At 40.5% G+C, this 16292-nt stretch overlaps 1 protein-coding gene across 2 annotated transcripts in view; it reads right to left on the bottom strand.

Annotated features, from left to right (window-relative positions):
* Window positions 1–16292, bottom strand: part of TBC1D22B (TBC1 domain family member 22B) — a 78051-nt gene that overhangs the window by 58064 nt on the left and 3695 nt on the right. For both annotated transcript variants that reach the window (XR_013534201.1, XM_002746498.5), the window contains exon 2: window positions 6681–6737. Coding sequence is in view for 1 of the 2 variants with exons in the window: in XM_002746498.5 (XP_002746544.1) it covers window positions 6681–6737 (57 nt within the window). In the remaining variant the exon portion in view is untranslated. The remainder of the gene's footprint in view (window positions 1–6680; window positions 6738–16292) is intronic.

Raw genomic sequence — 16292 nt, 5'->3', positions numbered from 1 at the left:
GATTCTCCTGCTTCAGCATCCCAAGTAGCTGGGACTACAGGCACGTGCCACCATGACTGGGTAATTTTTGTATTTTTAGTAGAGATGGGGTTTCACCATGTTGGCCAGGCTGGTCTCAAACTCCTGACCTCAGGTAATCTGCCTATCTCAGCCTCCCAAAGTGCTGGGATTACAGGTGTAAGCCACCATGCCCCACCCTAACCAAGATTATTTAAACACAACTCTATCAAAGTCAAAACCAAACTGGCCTCTGATGAATACCTACACCATACCTTCTTCCAACTGTACGACAAATCATAGTTTAGAAAGCACCTTTGCAGATACCTCGACCTCATGCAATCCTCACAAATCTGTGAGGTGAGTCTTACTATCTCTATTTTATGAATGATTAAACTAAGGCTCAGAAAATTTCAGCAATTTGCCCAAGGTCATAGAGATAGTAACTGGCAAAGAAAAAGGGATTCAAGAAGTACAGAGAATACTAAAAATTTCACGAACCTAATAAATGGCACATTTGACTTGGTGAAGGGTTTGGTCATGAGTACCTTGTTAAATAGTAACACAAATACCTAAGGGTAGGTTGAAAAAGAGTGGCCACAGGTTACACCAGTTAGGAGTACAGATCAGTCATTCTGTAATTTGATCATACTACACTGTCTTACTGATGTGGACGTTCTACTTAACAGAATTTTCTAGAAAAATGTTTGACACTGGCAAGTGATATGAAGCAAGTGGAGAAATTTAGTAACAATCAAATAAATCCAGATATCTTAGTAACTAATGTGGCTTCATGTGAACTGGTTTTATGACTCAGAATTAGGACCTAGCATACTTTAGCATCAATTCAGGAAACAATAAACTTAGAAGCTTGTCATACCATCAAGTGACCAATGGAGCTGCTCAACAATGAGACTAGTTTTATTTGAGCTGTAAAAATTATTGCATGCAATAGTATCGCTAATAGTAATAATTTGGCAAATTAAAGTTAATATACATGGACAGGGAACAACTTACTGTGCTAGTGCAGTTTAGATGATTGAAGACCCAATGTAAAGGCTTCTGCTGCGATGTGTATTAACCACACAGTAATTAATGATGGGCTGAAGTGGAACGATAATCATGTAGCAGAGAAAGTCATAAAAATGTCCTAATAAAGGTACTAAAATAGAGGCGATAAATGTTTTATGGCAACAATCTGAAACTGTAAAATGGTCTGGTGCAGATGTAGATGTGGTCTCGTGTTGTAAAATATCAATACCAAACCACCACATACATGAAAAAGGGAAGCAATTAATTCAGTGACAATTAAATTCCTTCCAAACTAAGCAATTACTCCTATTGAAAGCATGACTGAAACCCTGCTGAAGGATCAGTGAAAATATTGAGGATTTCATATCATTAACAGGTGAGAAAACAATATAAAGTTTGCCTTGGCAGTTTGGGATATGGAAATATTCCTGAAGATCTGTCCTAAATAGAAAATTAGGGAAAGCTCAGTTGATGACAGGTGCAGACAAGGTATGGTGATCTTGATCAAAACATAAAATGGACAGTACATCCAGTGCCTTATGCATGAGTGGATGGACAGATTTATAGGTTAGCCATGTGTCTGTCAAAGGTTGTGCTGGAACAGATCTATTACCAATAAATAACTCCTGGCTGTGACCGGAATGCTTGTGGCTACAAGTAACATAATACTCAACTATGATCCTTAAATAGTAAGACCATGATATAGGTCTAGACCATTCTTTTGTTTTTTGCCTCAGGGTTACCAGTTGGCTGCTATAGCTTTCAGAATCGCACTCACACTACCACATTCAAAAGCAGGATTTCTCTAATGACCAGTGATGATGAACATTTTTTCATATGTTTGTTGGCGTCATGTATGTCTTCTTTTGTAAAGTGTCTGTTCATATCCTTTGCCCACTTTTGAATGGGCTTGTTTTTTTCTTGTAAAATCAAAACTACATTGAGATACCATCTCACGCCAGTTACAATGGCGATCATTAAAAAATCTGGAGACAACAGATGCTGGAGAGGATGTGGAGAAACAGGAACACTTTTACACTGTTGGTGGGAGTGTAAATTAGTTCAACCATTGTGGAAGACAGTGTGGCGATTCCTCAAGGACCTTGAAATAGAAATTCCATTTGACCCAGCAATCCCATTACTGGGTATATATCCAAAGAATTATAAATCATTCTGCTATAAGGACACATGCACACGAATGTTCACTGCAGCACAGTTTACAATAGCAAAGACCTGGAACCAACCCAAATGCCCATTGATGATAGACTGGACAGGGAAAATGTGGCACATATACACCATGGAATATTATGCAGCCATCAAAAATGATGAGTTCATGTCCTTTGTAGGGACATGGATGAACCTGGAAACCATCATTCTCAGCAAACTGATACAAGAGCAGAAAATCAAACACCACATGTTCTCACTCATAGGCAGGTGTTGAACAATGAGAACACATGGACACAGGGAGAGGAGCACTACCCACTGGGGTCTGTTGGGGGGAAAGAGGGGAAGGACAGCAGGGGGTGGGGAGTTGGGGAGAGATAGTATGGGGAGAAATGCCAGATATAGGTGATGGGGAGGAAGGCAGCAAATCACACTGCCACATGGGTACCCATGCAACTATCTTGCATGTTCTTCACATGTACCCCAAAACCTAAAATGCAGTTAAAAAAAAAAAAAGCAGGAAATGTGAGTGGCAGCAAAAAGAGGCTCTTCACAGAACCATCTCCCACTCTGACTGGCTGTTAGCTCTTAAGGGGAGTATGCTTTCTGTGACATCTGTGTGATCTTCCAATTAAATAGAATGAATTCTATTCTTTTGGTTTTGTCTAGAATCAACTTTCTGGTCTTTTGGCCAGTGGGGCAGGCACTACTGGTTACCTACCTGATAGTCTTCCCTATGCCTGCTTCTTTCATGCTCAAGAATCAAAATTTTGTTCATATATTGACAAAGCAATAATGCGCTTAGGGGAGGTATTAAGACTGGTTTAAAGGAGACTTTCTTTGATTGGCCAGAACCAATGAGATGAGACCACTCTATGCCAGTCACTGGGATGACTAAAGAATTAACATGAAAGGCTTAACCAATCTTAATACCTCCCGTAAGTGCATTATTGCTTCCTCAATGTCTGAACAAAATTATGGTTCTTGAGCATGAAAGAAGAAGGGACAGGGAAGCCTATCAGGTAGGTAACCAGTAGTGCCTGGCTCACTGGCCAACAGACCAGAAAGTCCATTCTTGATAAAACCAAAAGAATAGTAAAATCCTTTCTATTTAATGTGAAAATCACAGATATCACAGAAAACATGCTCCCCTTAAGAGCTAACAGCCAGGTGCAGTGGCTCACCCCTGTAATCCCAGCACGTTGGAAGGTCAAGCCAGGCTGATCGCTTGAGTCCAGGAGTTTGAGACCAGCATGGGCAACATGGTGAAACCCCATCTACACTAAAAATACAGAAATAAGCCAGGCGTGGTAGCCCACACCTGTAGTCTCAGCTACTGTGGGTGGGGTTGGGGGTGAGGCAGGCAGGGATTGAGGCAGGAGGATAGCTTGAGCCCAGGAGGTCAAGGCTGCAGTGAGCCCTGATCATGCCAGTGTACTCTAGCCTGGGCAACAGAGCAAGACTCTGTCTTTAAAAAAAAAAAAAAAGGCCGGTGCACTGGCTCACACCTGTAATCCCAGCACTTTGGGAGGCTCAGGCAGGCAGATCACTTCAGCTCAGGAGTTTGAGACCAGCCTGGGCAACATGGCAAAACCCTGTCTCTACAAAAAAAAAATACAAAAATTAGCCAGGTGTGGTGGTGCACACCTCTAGTCCCAGCTACCCTGGAGGTTGAGATGGGAGGATTGCTTGAGCCCAGGAGGTGGAGGCTACAATGAGCTAAGATCACACACCCTTGCACTCCAGCCAACAGAGCGACCATATCTCAAAAAAAAAAAAAAACTTAAAAAAAGGTGCAAACTAAGGAACATTAAAGAACAGCCTGCTGTTTAAGTAAATGAGATAGTTTCATTCCTTCATTCAGTAAATATTTATTCAGTGCCTACTATGTGCCACATGCTGTTCTAGAGGCTATGGGTATAATGATGAACAAAACAAAGTCCCTACTCTCAAGGAGTCTATACAATAGTGGTTCTGATTAAAAAGAAAAAAGCTCGCACCTTGCAGGAAAGAACAGCAGTCACGCTTCTGTAGTAATTCAGAACACTGTGCCTTCTACATATACCCAATTGCAAAAAGAACAAGTTGGTAGAATTATAGAAAGTGCACCACATATTCAGTTCAGTTATTTTTAACATTTTTAAATACTGAGAATGCATATTTGATATAGCATTCTTCTAGGTATTCAAAGTGCTTTAATGTACATTATCGCTTTTTCTCTTTTCTTTTTAAAAAACTCACTTTATTTATATATTTAGAACAGTTTTAGGTTCACAGCAAAATCCAGAGGAAGGTACAGAGATTTCCTATATACTCCCTTCTCCCACACAGGCACAGCCTCTCCATTATGAACATCCGCCACCACAGTGGTGCACTTGTTAGAACTGATAAACCTACACGGATACATCATAATCACTCGAAGTCAGTGGTTTGAACTAGGGTTCACTCTTGGCTTTGTACATTCTGTGGGTTTGGACAAATGCATAATGACATGTATCCACCATTTTTATGTTTTGTTTTGTTTTTTAAGACAGAGTCTCATTCTGTTGCCCAGGCTGGAGTGCAGTTGCACAATCTCGGCTCACTGCAACCCCCGCCTCCCAGGGTCAAGCAATTCTCCTGCCTTAGCCTCCCGGAGTAGCTAGGATTACAGGTGCCCACCACCACGCCTGGCTAATTTTTGTATTTTTAGTAGAGACAGGGTTTCACCATGTTGGCCAGGCTCATCTCAAATTCCTGACCTCAGGTGATCCGTCCACCTCCACCTCCCAAAGTGCTGGGATTACAGGCATGAGCCACCATGCTTGGCAGTTCCACCATTTTTATAGTATCATACAGAGTAGCTGCACTACCCTAAAAATCCTCAGTGCTCCACTTATTCGTATCTCCCCTCAACCTCACCCCTTGGCAACTAATCTTACTGTCTCCATGTTTTGCTTTTTCCAGCATGTCATATAGTTGGAAGTATAATTGTATATTATCTTTACTTCCCTACTGACTGTGAAGGAAGAAAGGACAGCTATCAACACAGAGGCCCCAGGAAGGTGAGAACCTAGGTCTGTATCTCCCAAACCATTCAGCTTTCATTACAAACAACTTTCCCAGAAGCTAGTCTCTAAAATTAAGCCTTCCCCAGATAGACGCCAATGTTCTTAGAAAATCTCAGAAGGCAACCTACCTCCTCATTTAAGTTCACTGTGGCTCAGTGATGGTCCAGGAGAGAAAGATGGGATAAAGGGATAATTAGGGGTATGGATACATACTCACACATCTTGAATTTAACTAAAGTCTCTGTTGTGTTTGAAAATATTTTATTAGAGTTCTACTAGAGAAATAGCCTCCTAAATAGCTTTTATTTATTCATTTTTATGTTTATGTTTTTGAGATGGAGTCTTGCTCTGTCACCCAGGCTGGCATTCAATGGCATGATCTTGGCTCACTGCAACCTCTGCCTCCCGAGTTCAAGTGATTCTTGTGCCTCAGCCTCCCAAGTAGCTGGGATTACAGGTGCCTGCCAGCACACTCAGCTAATTTTGTATTTTTAGTTGAGATGGGGTTTCACCATGTCGGCTAGGCTAGTCTCGAACTCCTGACCTCAAGTGATCCACCTGCCTCAGTCTCCCAAAGTGCTGGGATTACAGGCATGAGCCACTGTGCCTGGCCCTAACTAGCTTTTTACTCTACTGTACATGTGCCTGTGTCTCTCTGAGTGTGTCAAAGAGTAAGAGGAACTAAAGAATGCCAGCCTACAGTTATATTCTGTTGCCCTAGTTCTCACAGTATAAGTGAGGAAAAGGTGGCAGACCTACCTATATTCAGACGCAGTGAGCCTCAGAAACCAGATCTCCTGCTAAAAGATCTGGAGGGCATCAATCTTCTGGTTTCAGGACAACATTGAATCAATAAAGACCTTTTGACCATTCTCTCTCTTTTTTTTTTTTGAGACGGAGTCTTGCTCTGTCGCCCAGGCTGGAGTGCAATGGCATGATCTCAGCTCACTGTGACCTCCGCCTGCCAAGTTCAAGCGATTCTCCTGCCTCAGTCTCCCAAGTAGCTGAGACTATAGGCACGTGCCACCAAACCCAGCTAATTTTTTTGTATTTTTAATAGAAACAGAATTTCACTGTATTAGCCAGGATGGTCTCCATCTCTTGACCTCGTGATCCGCTCGCCTCGGCCTCCCAAAGTGCTGAGATTACAGACGTGAGCCGACACGCCTGGCCTGACCATTCCCTTTTGACCAAATAATCCACCGAACCCTACATATACAAGTTCCCAGTATAGGAAAACACAAAATCTCTAATGGGAGTTAATTTCCCATTTAGTAATGGACTATCTGGAAGTAAGAACATTGCTCATCTCCTGGTCCAAAATAGGGCAGAAGAGAGGCTATAAAAGGTCAAAGTAGAAACTGTCATTTCAACAAAATAGGGAGGGTATGAAGGTGATGGGAGTAGACAGATAAAAGGAAAAATGTCTTGACTTACTTTTTGGTGAGCCGAGGGTCAAGAGGAGGATGTTGTGCTCCATACACAGGCTGGATGCTAAAAGCAAAAAAAGAAAAAGAAATAAATAAATTATTAGTTTAGTTAGGAAACTAAATATTTTGGCTGAGTGCCATCTGCATCACAAATTGGATGGGACTTTGAAAAATAGGTTATTTCTAATAACTGTACCCAAGCTATCTTACAAAGAGAGCAATCTACCCTTTAAAAAAATTAAAAAATATATTTGATAATGTTCATTCTCCCTGGTGAAGTTTCAGTGCAGCACGGAAAGGTAACAGGCTTTAGAGTTGGAGAGAGCAGAGTTCAAATGCCAGTTCTGGCACTCAGTACCACTGTGAACTTCCAGCAAGTTTTTTCACTCCTTTGAACCTGTTTTCTCATCTAAAGTGGGAATATTACCTACTTGAAAGCTCTTTGGGCTAAGGACAATGAAGGGTGGGCTAAGGACAATGAAGGGTGACCTAAGGAACTCACACACTGTAGGAGGGGTACAAAGTAACATAACCAATTCAAAAAACAGTTTGGCCATATCTAGGAAGAATGAAATATGCATACCCTAAGATCCAGTATTTTCACTCCCAAATATGTATCTTAAGAGAAATATATACACATATCTATTAGGAGACATATATAAGACTATTCAAAGCACCATGGTTCCCCTTAGCCTCAAACCAGAAATAACCAAAATCAATACTGAATAAAGAAATCAATTGCAATATGTTTATATAGCAGACCACTATAGACCAATGAGAGTACATGTGAAGCAGGGCTTCAAGTAACAATGTAGACGGATCTCACAAAGGCCGTGTTGAACAAATGAAGCAAAGTAGAAGAGAATAAATACAGTATGATTCTTCTTATATATACTTCAAAAACTGACAAAAGTAGTTTCTACTGTTTAGGGATATATGCAGAGTAACTTTATATAAAGAAAAAAGGAATAAATGACATGAGGATATAGTTCTCTCTGGGGGAAAGAAAGGAAGAGACAGCAAACAGACACAGAAGTTTCTGGGGTGTTTACTTTGTGATTATTCATTAAGCCATCATACCACACATTTGTGCTTCATGTGCTTTTCCGTAATACATCACAATTAAAAGAAAATGAGCTTGGATGGGGCTCACACCTGTAATCCCAGCACATTGGGAGGCTGGGGAAAAAGAATTGATTGAGCCAAGGAGTTCAAAACCAGCCTGGGGAACAAAGTGAGACCCTGTTTCTACAAAAATCAAAATAAAACATTAGCTGGGCATGCACGTCTATAGTGTCAGCTACTTGGGAAGCTGAGATGGGGGGATCGCTTGACCCCAGAAGGGTCCAGGCTGGAGTGAGCACACCACTGCACTCCAGCCTGGACCCTGTTTCAAGAAAAAAAAAAAAAAAAAAGAAAATGAGAATAAATAAGAATAACTCAGGAATACCTATATATCAAGCCAAATTGCTTAAGTATAAAAGTGAGAGAAAAAAAAACTACTTTTCAACATATAAGAACTCAGGGAAAATGTGTTTCTTAATTCCTGCCTGAAGAAGCTGTGACAGAACAAACTTCAACTAATCACGAGATGGAGAAACCATGGCAAAAGGATTGGTGGAGAGCCCTGAACTGATCCAATCTTACAACTAGGTCTTACATTGAGGCAAAAAGAATGTAAAAGTAATATCATCGGCAAATGTTAAAAGGAGGAAAAAGTAGACAAGTAAGTGCATTGACTCCGTCATCTTTTACTGAAGGGGCTGAGAAGATAAAGCCAACAGCTCAATTTGCAAATTTTTGTCACTACCTGCTTAACATTAAATCCTACTGAGATCTGTAAACGTTAACAGAGGAATATATATGTTTAAGATCGAAAATAAAACTAAGAAAAATAACTAGAAGCAGGTGGGAAGGGAGGGGTGAGGAAATATATTTACTAATTTCATCATTGCTCATGGTTAGGGAGTCAACGGGTACTGTCTAAAGAAATATGGTATAAAGTTACACTTATAAACATAATCACTAGAATAAAAAGATAAATCTTCTAAATTATCAGAATGTGCGTGTGTGTGTGTGTGTGTGTGTGTGTATCCTCTCCTCAAGAGCAAGCACAGTTCACATAGTGAAAGATTTTTTTAAAAAGAAAATATTTTTAACAGGCTGAGCACAGTAGCTCACATCTGTAATCCCAGCACTTTGGAAGGCTAAGGCAGCAGGATTGCTTGAGGCCAGAAGTTTGACCAGCCTGAGCAACATAGCAAGACCTTGTCCCTACAAAAAATTTAAAAATTAGCCAACTGTGGTGGTGCATGCTTGTAGTTCTAGCTACTTGGAAGGCTGAGGTGGGAGGATTACTGGAGCCCAGGAGTTTGAGACTACAGTGAACTATGATCATGTCACTGCACTATAGCCTGGGCAACAGAGTAAGTCCTCATCTCAAAAAAAAGAAAAAGAAAGATGACGAAGAAAATATTAAAAATTGAACGAAGACTAATAACTAAATATATCAGTTATTCCAATAAATATAAAGGAGCGAACTTATCTATTAAAAAAGAAAGGATAATTACCAACAGGAAAGTAGTTAAATAAATTACAATACATCTTTTAAAAAGAATCAGGCAGTTCTCACTGGACACAGTGGCTCACGTCTATAATCCTAGCACTTTGGGAGGCCAAGGTGGGTGGATCACCTGCGGTCAGGAGTTCAAGACCAGCCTTGACAACATGGGAAACCAAACCCTGTCTCTACGGAGGCCAAGGCAGGTGGATCACGAGGTCAAGAGATCAAGACCATCCTGGTCAACATGGTGAAACCCCATCTCTACTAAAAATACAAAAAATTAGCTGGGCATGGTGGCGTGTGCCTGTAATCCCAGCTGCTCAGGAGGCTGAGGCAGGAGAATTGCCTGAACCCAGGAGGCGGAGGTTGCGGTGAGCTGAGATCACGCCATTGCACTCCAGCCTGGGTAACAGGAGCAAAACTCCATCTCCAAAAAAAAAAAAAAAAATTAGCTGGTATCTGTAATCCCAGCTGTTTGGGAGGTTGAGGCAGGAGAATCACTTAAGCTTAGAAGGCAGAGGTTGTGGTGAGCTGAGATTGCGCCACTGCATTGCACTCCAGCCTGGACCACAGAGCAAGATCTCAACAACAACAACAAAAAAACAATGAGGCAGTTCTATATTCACTGACCTGAAATAAACGCAGACATTAATTTTAAAAAGATGCAGAACTATCTGTATGACACCATTTTTGTACAAATCTTTAAAATATATACATGCATTTTATGTATGATTAGGTCTATGTATTCACAAAGTATCTGAAAGAATACAAAAGACACTGGTAACAGCAGTTTGGAATAGGAACCAGATGACTAGAAGATGATGGGACAGCAAAGAGACTGTTTTCACTGCAAATCCTTTCTGATTTAGTATCATGTACAAGTATCACTTTTATAAGAAATAAATTAAGCAATCATGAGAAGGTTGGAAGATTTAAGTGGGATATGTCAAGAGCCCTTTAGCACAATTCCTGGTGGGTGGTAATGCTATTTAATGTTAAGCAGGTACTGACGTAGATTTGCAAATGTTAGAACACTACCCAGCAAACACTCAGTGACCAAGAAATGTTGATATTCTTACTCCCTCCCAGTTTTGTAATTTAATACATACCTAACATTTAGAAATTGAAACAAGCTTACCAAATACTTGTTTCATATAACAGAGGTGATCTGAAAGGTGCTTTGAAATAAAAATATAGCCAATTCGATCACTTTCACATTGATTTCTATTAAGATTTCGGAGGAAATCTTCTTGCATATACTTTTCCATGTATAAATATAGTCCCTACCTCTTTAGCTATAAGACTCATTACTCCCAAAATCTTTCTGGAAGGTTATGAAGTAATTTGTAAGCAAACTATTACATCTATTACTACAGAAATACAAACTCTGAAAACAATACTAATGGATGTGTTTAAAGGGTTTCCTAGGCAGAAAGAAGAAAAGAGGAATCAAAGAGTAAAGGGAAAGTTCTGCTGAGAGAGGAAGGGAGTGTTAGACACAGATAAGCTGCCCCTTCCTGGAAAACAAAAACAAAAACAAAAACACCCAAAGGGCTACTGATGTGCACATTAGCAGCTGCAAATAATCTAAGATGAGTACACCTGAATTCTTCAAGTCCACAAGTCCTCCTCACAGTACAATGTAAAATCACAGGAAAAACTGCAGGAAGATCTCAACAGGCCAGTTAGGTAAGGTTGACTGGGTACAAAAATAAGAGAGGGTCCTTAGATCCTCTCCTTAAAGGAGTTATTGCCATCTGCCAGTAACCCACGGAGAAAAAAAGCAAATGTAATTTGTGCAGGCTGAAGGATCAGAGGCCATCAGTTACCATCTAGGAAAGGAATCTGAAAACCACAGTATACTATTTTTTAGAGCTGTCAGCCCAAGGTGCTGGCATAGCCAGAAAGGCTAAGACAAATGATGGACTTCATCAGCAAAGGTATCAGAGTCCAAAATGAATTTGTTAACATATTCTTGAACTAAACCATGATGTATCTAAACCTGGAACACTTTGCTTAATAAATCAGTTTATTGCACTTTTAAAAAGACAGGCAAGAAGTTGGAAAAGAGAAACCAAGATGATCACAGAGACTAAATGGAGGTAGACCAGAAGAGCCCAACAATTAAGGTGCTCAATTTCCCGACATTTCTAATTCACCTATCACTGTCTGTACCATCCCTACTCCTTCCAAATCTAAACTCAGCTTTGGGAAAGGCTGATCTCCACTCCCACTTCCAAACTTATTAAATCCATTATTAAATAAGGCTCTTTCCCCTACTTGGAATGCTTTTTTATTTTCAATATCTGTTTTCAAAATTGTATCCACCTTGCAATATTCTCTTCAAATTCTACATCCACCATGAAACTTTCCATATCCCTACCCTCAGCATCTACTAACTCATGCCTTTTCTACTTCCCTGACTTACATAAATCAGGGCTTATATTATTTTTTTTTAAATAAACTAGATTGGCCAGGTACGGTGGTTCATGCCTGTAATCCCAGCAGTTTGGGAGACTGAGGCGGGCAGATTCCATCTCAAAACAATAAAAATAAAAAATAAACTAGATTTGGATCATAATATACGACACAGTCAGGGCTGGGAGCCATGGCTCATGCCTATACTTTTAGAGGCCAAGGCAGGCAGATCACTTGAGGCCAGCAGTTTAAGACTGGCCTGGTAAACATAGCAAAACCCTGTCTCTACTAAAAATATAAAAATTAGCTGGGCTTGGTGGCACACACCTGTAATCCCAGCTACTCAGGAACCTGAGGCACAAGAATTGCTTGAGCCTGGGAGGCAGACGTTTCAATGAGCCAAGATCAAGCCACTGCACTCCAGCTGGGGCGACACAGCGAGACATTCTCAAAAAAAAAAAAAAAAAAAAAAAAAGACACAATCAAGTAATCAGGTAGGCACTCAATACTCAGCCTAAGAAATAAGAAATTACAGAGTCAAAACCCCTGGCATACCCCTCCCTCCCTTCCTAGGAAGTTGCTCTATTGAATCTGTCATTTTTCACACTCATTTTTACATTTTTATTTTCTATGTATTATCCCTAAACAATGTATAATTTTGCATGTCATTTAAACTTTAGATAAATAACATCATACTGTAGATAGGACTTATTTTGACTCTAAGTCATGTTACTTTAAATTTTTACTTAATTCCATGGCTAACTGGCTGATCTCTCCAACACAAGTTAAAAAAAAAAAACAAAAACATTTGCTCTAACTCTAACACAAGTGAAAAAGCATTTAATTGACATTTTCAAACACAAAGAAAAGTACAGAAAATAATATAACAAACATTCATGAACCCATCACTCTGATTTACAAATGTTAACATTTGTCACATTTCATTTAAGAAAAGAAGTGTTAGGCCAGGCATGGGGATTCACACCTGTAATCCCAGCACTTCGGAAGCCCGAGGCAGGTGGATCACGAGGTCAGGAGATCAAGACCGTCCTGGCCAACATGGTGAAACTCCATCTCTACTAAAAATACAAAAAAAATAGTGAGCGTGGTGGCACATCCCTGTAGTCCCAGCTGCTCAGAGGCTGAGACAGGAGAATCACTTGAACCCAGAAGGTAGAAGTTGCAGTGAGCTGAAGATTGCACCACTGCACTACAGCCTTGCAACAGAACAAGACTCCATCTCAAAAAAAAAAGAAAAAAGTATTAGACTACTGATGCTCCAATTGTAGTCCCTAATCCTGTTCCTTCACTTCCCAAGAGATAACCATTATTCTGAAATGGGAGGGAACTCCTCCCATCTGTTTTTATACTTCTACGTATATTCATATATCCATAAACAGCACACAGTAATTTTTATGTTTTCAAACTTCACATAAAAGACTGCACATTGTACATATCATTCTACATCTTGCTCTTTGCATTCAACAATGTGTTTTCACCCAACTCCACTTTTAAGTTTGTCTGATTAGAAATGTAACATATGTTTAGTGGAAAAACCAAAAGTCAATCATACACAGCATCTTCTCCAGGGGAAGCCATGACGCCAAGCAGATTTTTTTGCTTCTAGAAAGCCATGGTGCTGCCATATCTTTTTCTGTAGCCCCCTTGCCACCTGGCAGAGCACAACACTTGCCAGCAGGCACTTAACAATATTTAGGAAGTGAAGGTTAGAACTCTACAAAACCTAGGCCTCTGCTTACGCTAGACTTAAAAACCAGAGGTTAACGCACTGCATCTCAAAGAGATCACATCACATACGCAGAGAAAAGAATGCCATGGGATATGCTGCCACACAGACAAAAAGATGGAACAAAAGTTCTGGTCAACCTCCGTCACTCTCCTTAATAAAACCAACACCATAGAATGTACTGGCATAGCTGTTTTGCCTAGTTGGAACAGCGCAAACATCTTGGTAGGAAAAACCAACAGCTGTTCATTTACCACTGATAAAAGAGCTAGTGCAAATATGGGAAAAGACCCACCAAATTTAAATGCCAAATGTGTTGGCAACTGATCTAGGTTCACACACTCACTCCACAGAAGTCTTCCAGAACAGGCGATCTATGCTGTTTTGATGATAATTTAGTATCTTCTATCACTCACTCTACCAGTAAAACATCTCCAAGCCAAGAACAGGTTGTAACATACCTGCCCAGAAAGGCTGTGACACTAAGTGTTAGGAGTATCAGATTCATTATGATTTTAGGATTGGGTTCAAGTCCTTAACTTGGCCTCTCTTTCCAACACTGAAGAGCCTGAAAGACTCAAATAATTTGGATTTTGGCCAGACACAGAGGCTCACGTCTGTAATCCCAACACTTTGGGAGGCTGAAGTGGGCAGACTGTTTGAGCCCGGAGTTCATGACCAGCCTGGACAACATGGCAAGACCTGTCTCTATAAAAAATACAAAATTCAGCCAGGGCCAGGCACAGTGGCTCATGCCTATAATCTTAGAACTTTGGGAGGCTGAGGTGGGTGGCTCACTTGAGGTCAGGAGTTCAAGACCAGCCTGGCCAACATGATGAAATCCCTTCTCTACTAAAAACACAAAAAATTAGCTGGGCATGGTGGCGTGTGCCTGTAATCCCAACTACTCGGGAGGCTGAGGCAGGAGAATTGCTTGAACCTGGGAGGCAGAGGCTGCAGTGAGCCAAGATCATGCCACTGCACTCCAGCCTGGGCAACAGAGTGAGACCCTGTTTTTTTCTCCTGTGCCCAGGCTCTAGACACATACACATTGATCAAACTTTTTTTTTTTTTAAGACTGAGTCTCACTCTGTCACCCAGGCTGGAGTGCAATGGCATGGTCTCGGCTCACTGCAACCTCTACCTCCCGGGTTCAAGAAATTCTGCTGCCTCAGCCTCCCTAGTAGCTGGGATTATAGGCATGCGTCACCATGGCCCAGCTAATGTATTTTGTATTTTTAGTAGAGACAGAGTTTTACCATGTTGGCCAGGCTGGTCTCGAACTCCTGACCTCAAATGATCTGCCCACCTCGGCCTCCCAAAGTGCTGGGATTACAGGCCTGAGCCACCACATCCAGCCAGATCAAAGCTTTTCAATTCCAGCTACAAAAACTAAAGCAAGGAGAGAAAACAAAAATGATAGCTACTATCATTGGAATTATCATTCTTATAATAGGTAATATTATTGTGTACGTCCTAGCCAATTTTTATGTATTAATCCTCATAACAGCCCCCTGGGGCAGATACTCTGTCCCTATTTTACAGATGAGGAGACTGAGGCATTAAGAGGTCAATTAAATTCTACAAGATCACATAGCTAGAAAGCAGAGCTGGGATTTGAACCTAGGGAGTCAGATTTCAGAACCTGAATTTTTTTTTTTTTTTTGTATATGGGAGTCTGTTGCCCAGACTGGAGCATAGTGACTCAATCTTGGCTCACACAACTCCTGCCTCCCAGGTTCAAGTGATTCTCATATGTCAGCCTCCTGAGTAGCTCGAACTACAGGCACACACCACCACACTCAGCTAATTTGTATTTTTATTAGAGATGGGGGTTTCACTATGTTGGCCAGGCTGGTCTCGAACTCCTGGCCTCAAATGATCCACCAGCCTCAGCCTCCTAAAGTTCTGGGATTACAAGTGTGAGCAACCATGCCCAGCAAAGGCTGCATTCTTAACCACAATGGTACAGACTGCCTCTTATCTTCTAGGGATCAATACAATGACCTTTGATGTGCTAAGTCCATGGGGCTTATGCAAATAACTGAGAGAACTTAAAAAGATGTTTAGTTCCACCAAGTTAGCACATGACCCAGCAATTCCACTTCTATTTATCCACAGAAGAATAGAAAATATATAACCATACAAAAACCTGTGCATAAATGTTCATAAAAGCATTATTCACAATAACGAAAAAGCGAAAACAATTCAAATGTTCATCAACTGATGAATAAACAAAATGTGGTGTATCTACCCTATGGAATATTATTCAGCCATACAACGTAATGAAGTACTGATACATGCCACAACGTGGACAAGCCTGAAATCACTGTGCTTAAAAAAGAAGCTAGTCACAAAAGATCTCATATCATATTACTCCATCAATATAAGATGTCCAAAAGAGGTAAATCCACAGAAACAGAAAGTAGATTAAAGTTACCAGGGTCTGGAGTGGGGTGGATGAGGCATGACTGCAAACAGGTATGTAGTTTCTTTTTGGGATGATGAAAATGTTCTTATAATTAGTGGTGATGGTTGTACAAAACCATCTGTACTATAAATGAATCTGCTAAATACCACTGAAATGTACATTTTAAAAGGGTAAATTTTATGGTACGTGAATTATATCTCAATAACGCTGTTATTTTTAAAAAGAATGTTTCATTCATTTTCAACTTGTTATTTTATTTAATAAAAGTTCTATTTGGTGTCACTAAGGTTGCTGGATCGTGATCAGACAAACTGAAAGAAACCTGTCATCACTTTGATTTTTCACCTTTCAATTGGCAAAGAAGAGTAAACTAGTTTCATTTCCAAGTTGCAAAGCATCTACTACAATCATTTGTGTCATTTCCCCCCGGCGAGGAGAAAGTTTTTCTTCTCTTAAGACT

The sequence above is a fragment of the Callithrix jacchus genome, chromosome 4 (genome assembly GCF_049354715.1).
Source record: "Callithrix jacchus isolate 240 chromosome 4, calJac240_pri, whole genome shotgun sequence".
Classification (NCBI taxonomy): domain Eukaryota; kingdom Metazoa; phylum Chordata; class Mammalia; order Primates; family Cebidae; genus Callithrix; species Callithrix jacchus.
The sequence above is the reverse complement of the archived record's forward strand: the minus strand, read 5'-3'. Positions and strand labels throughout refer to the sequence as shown.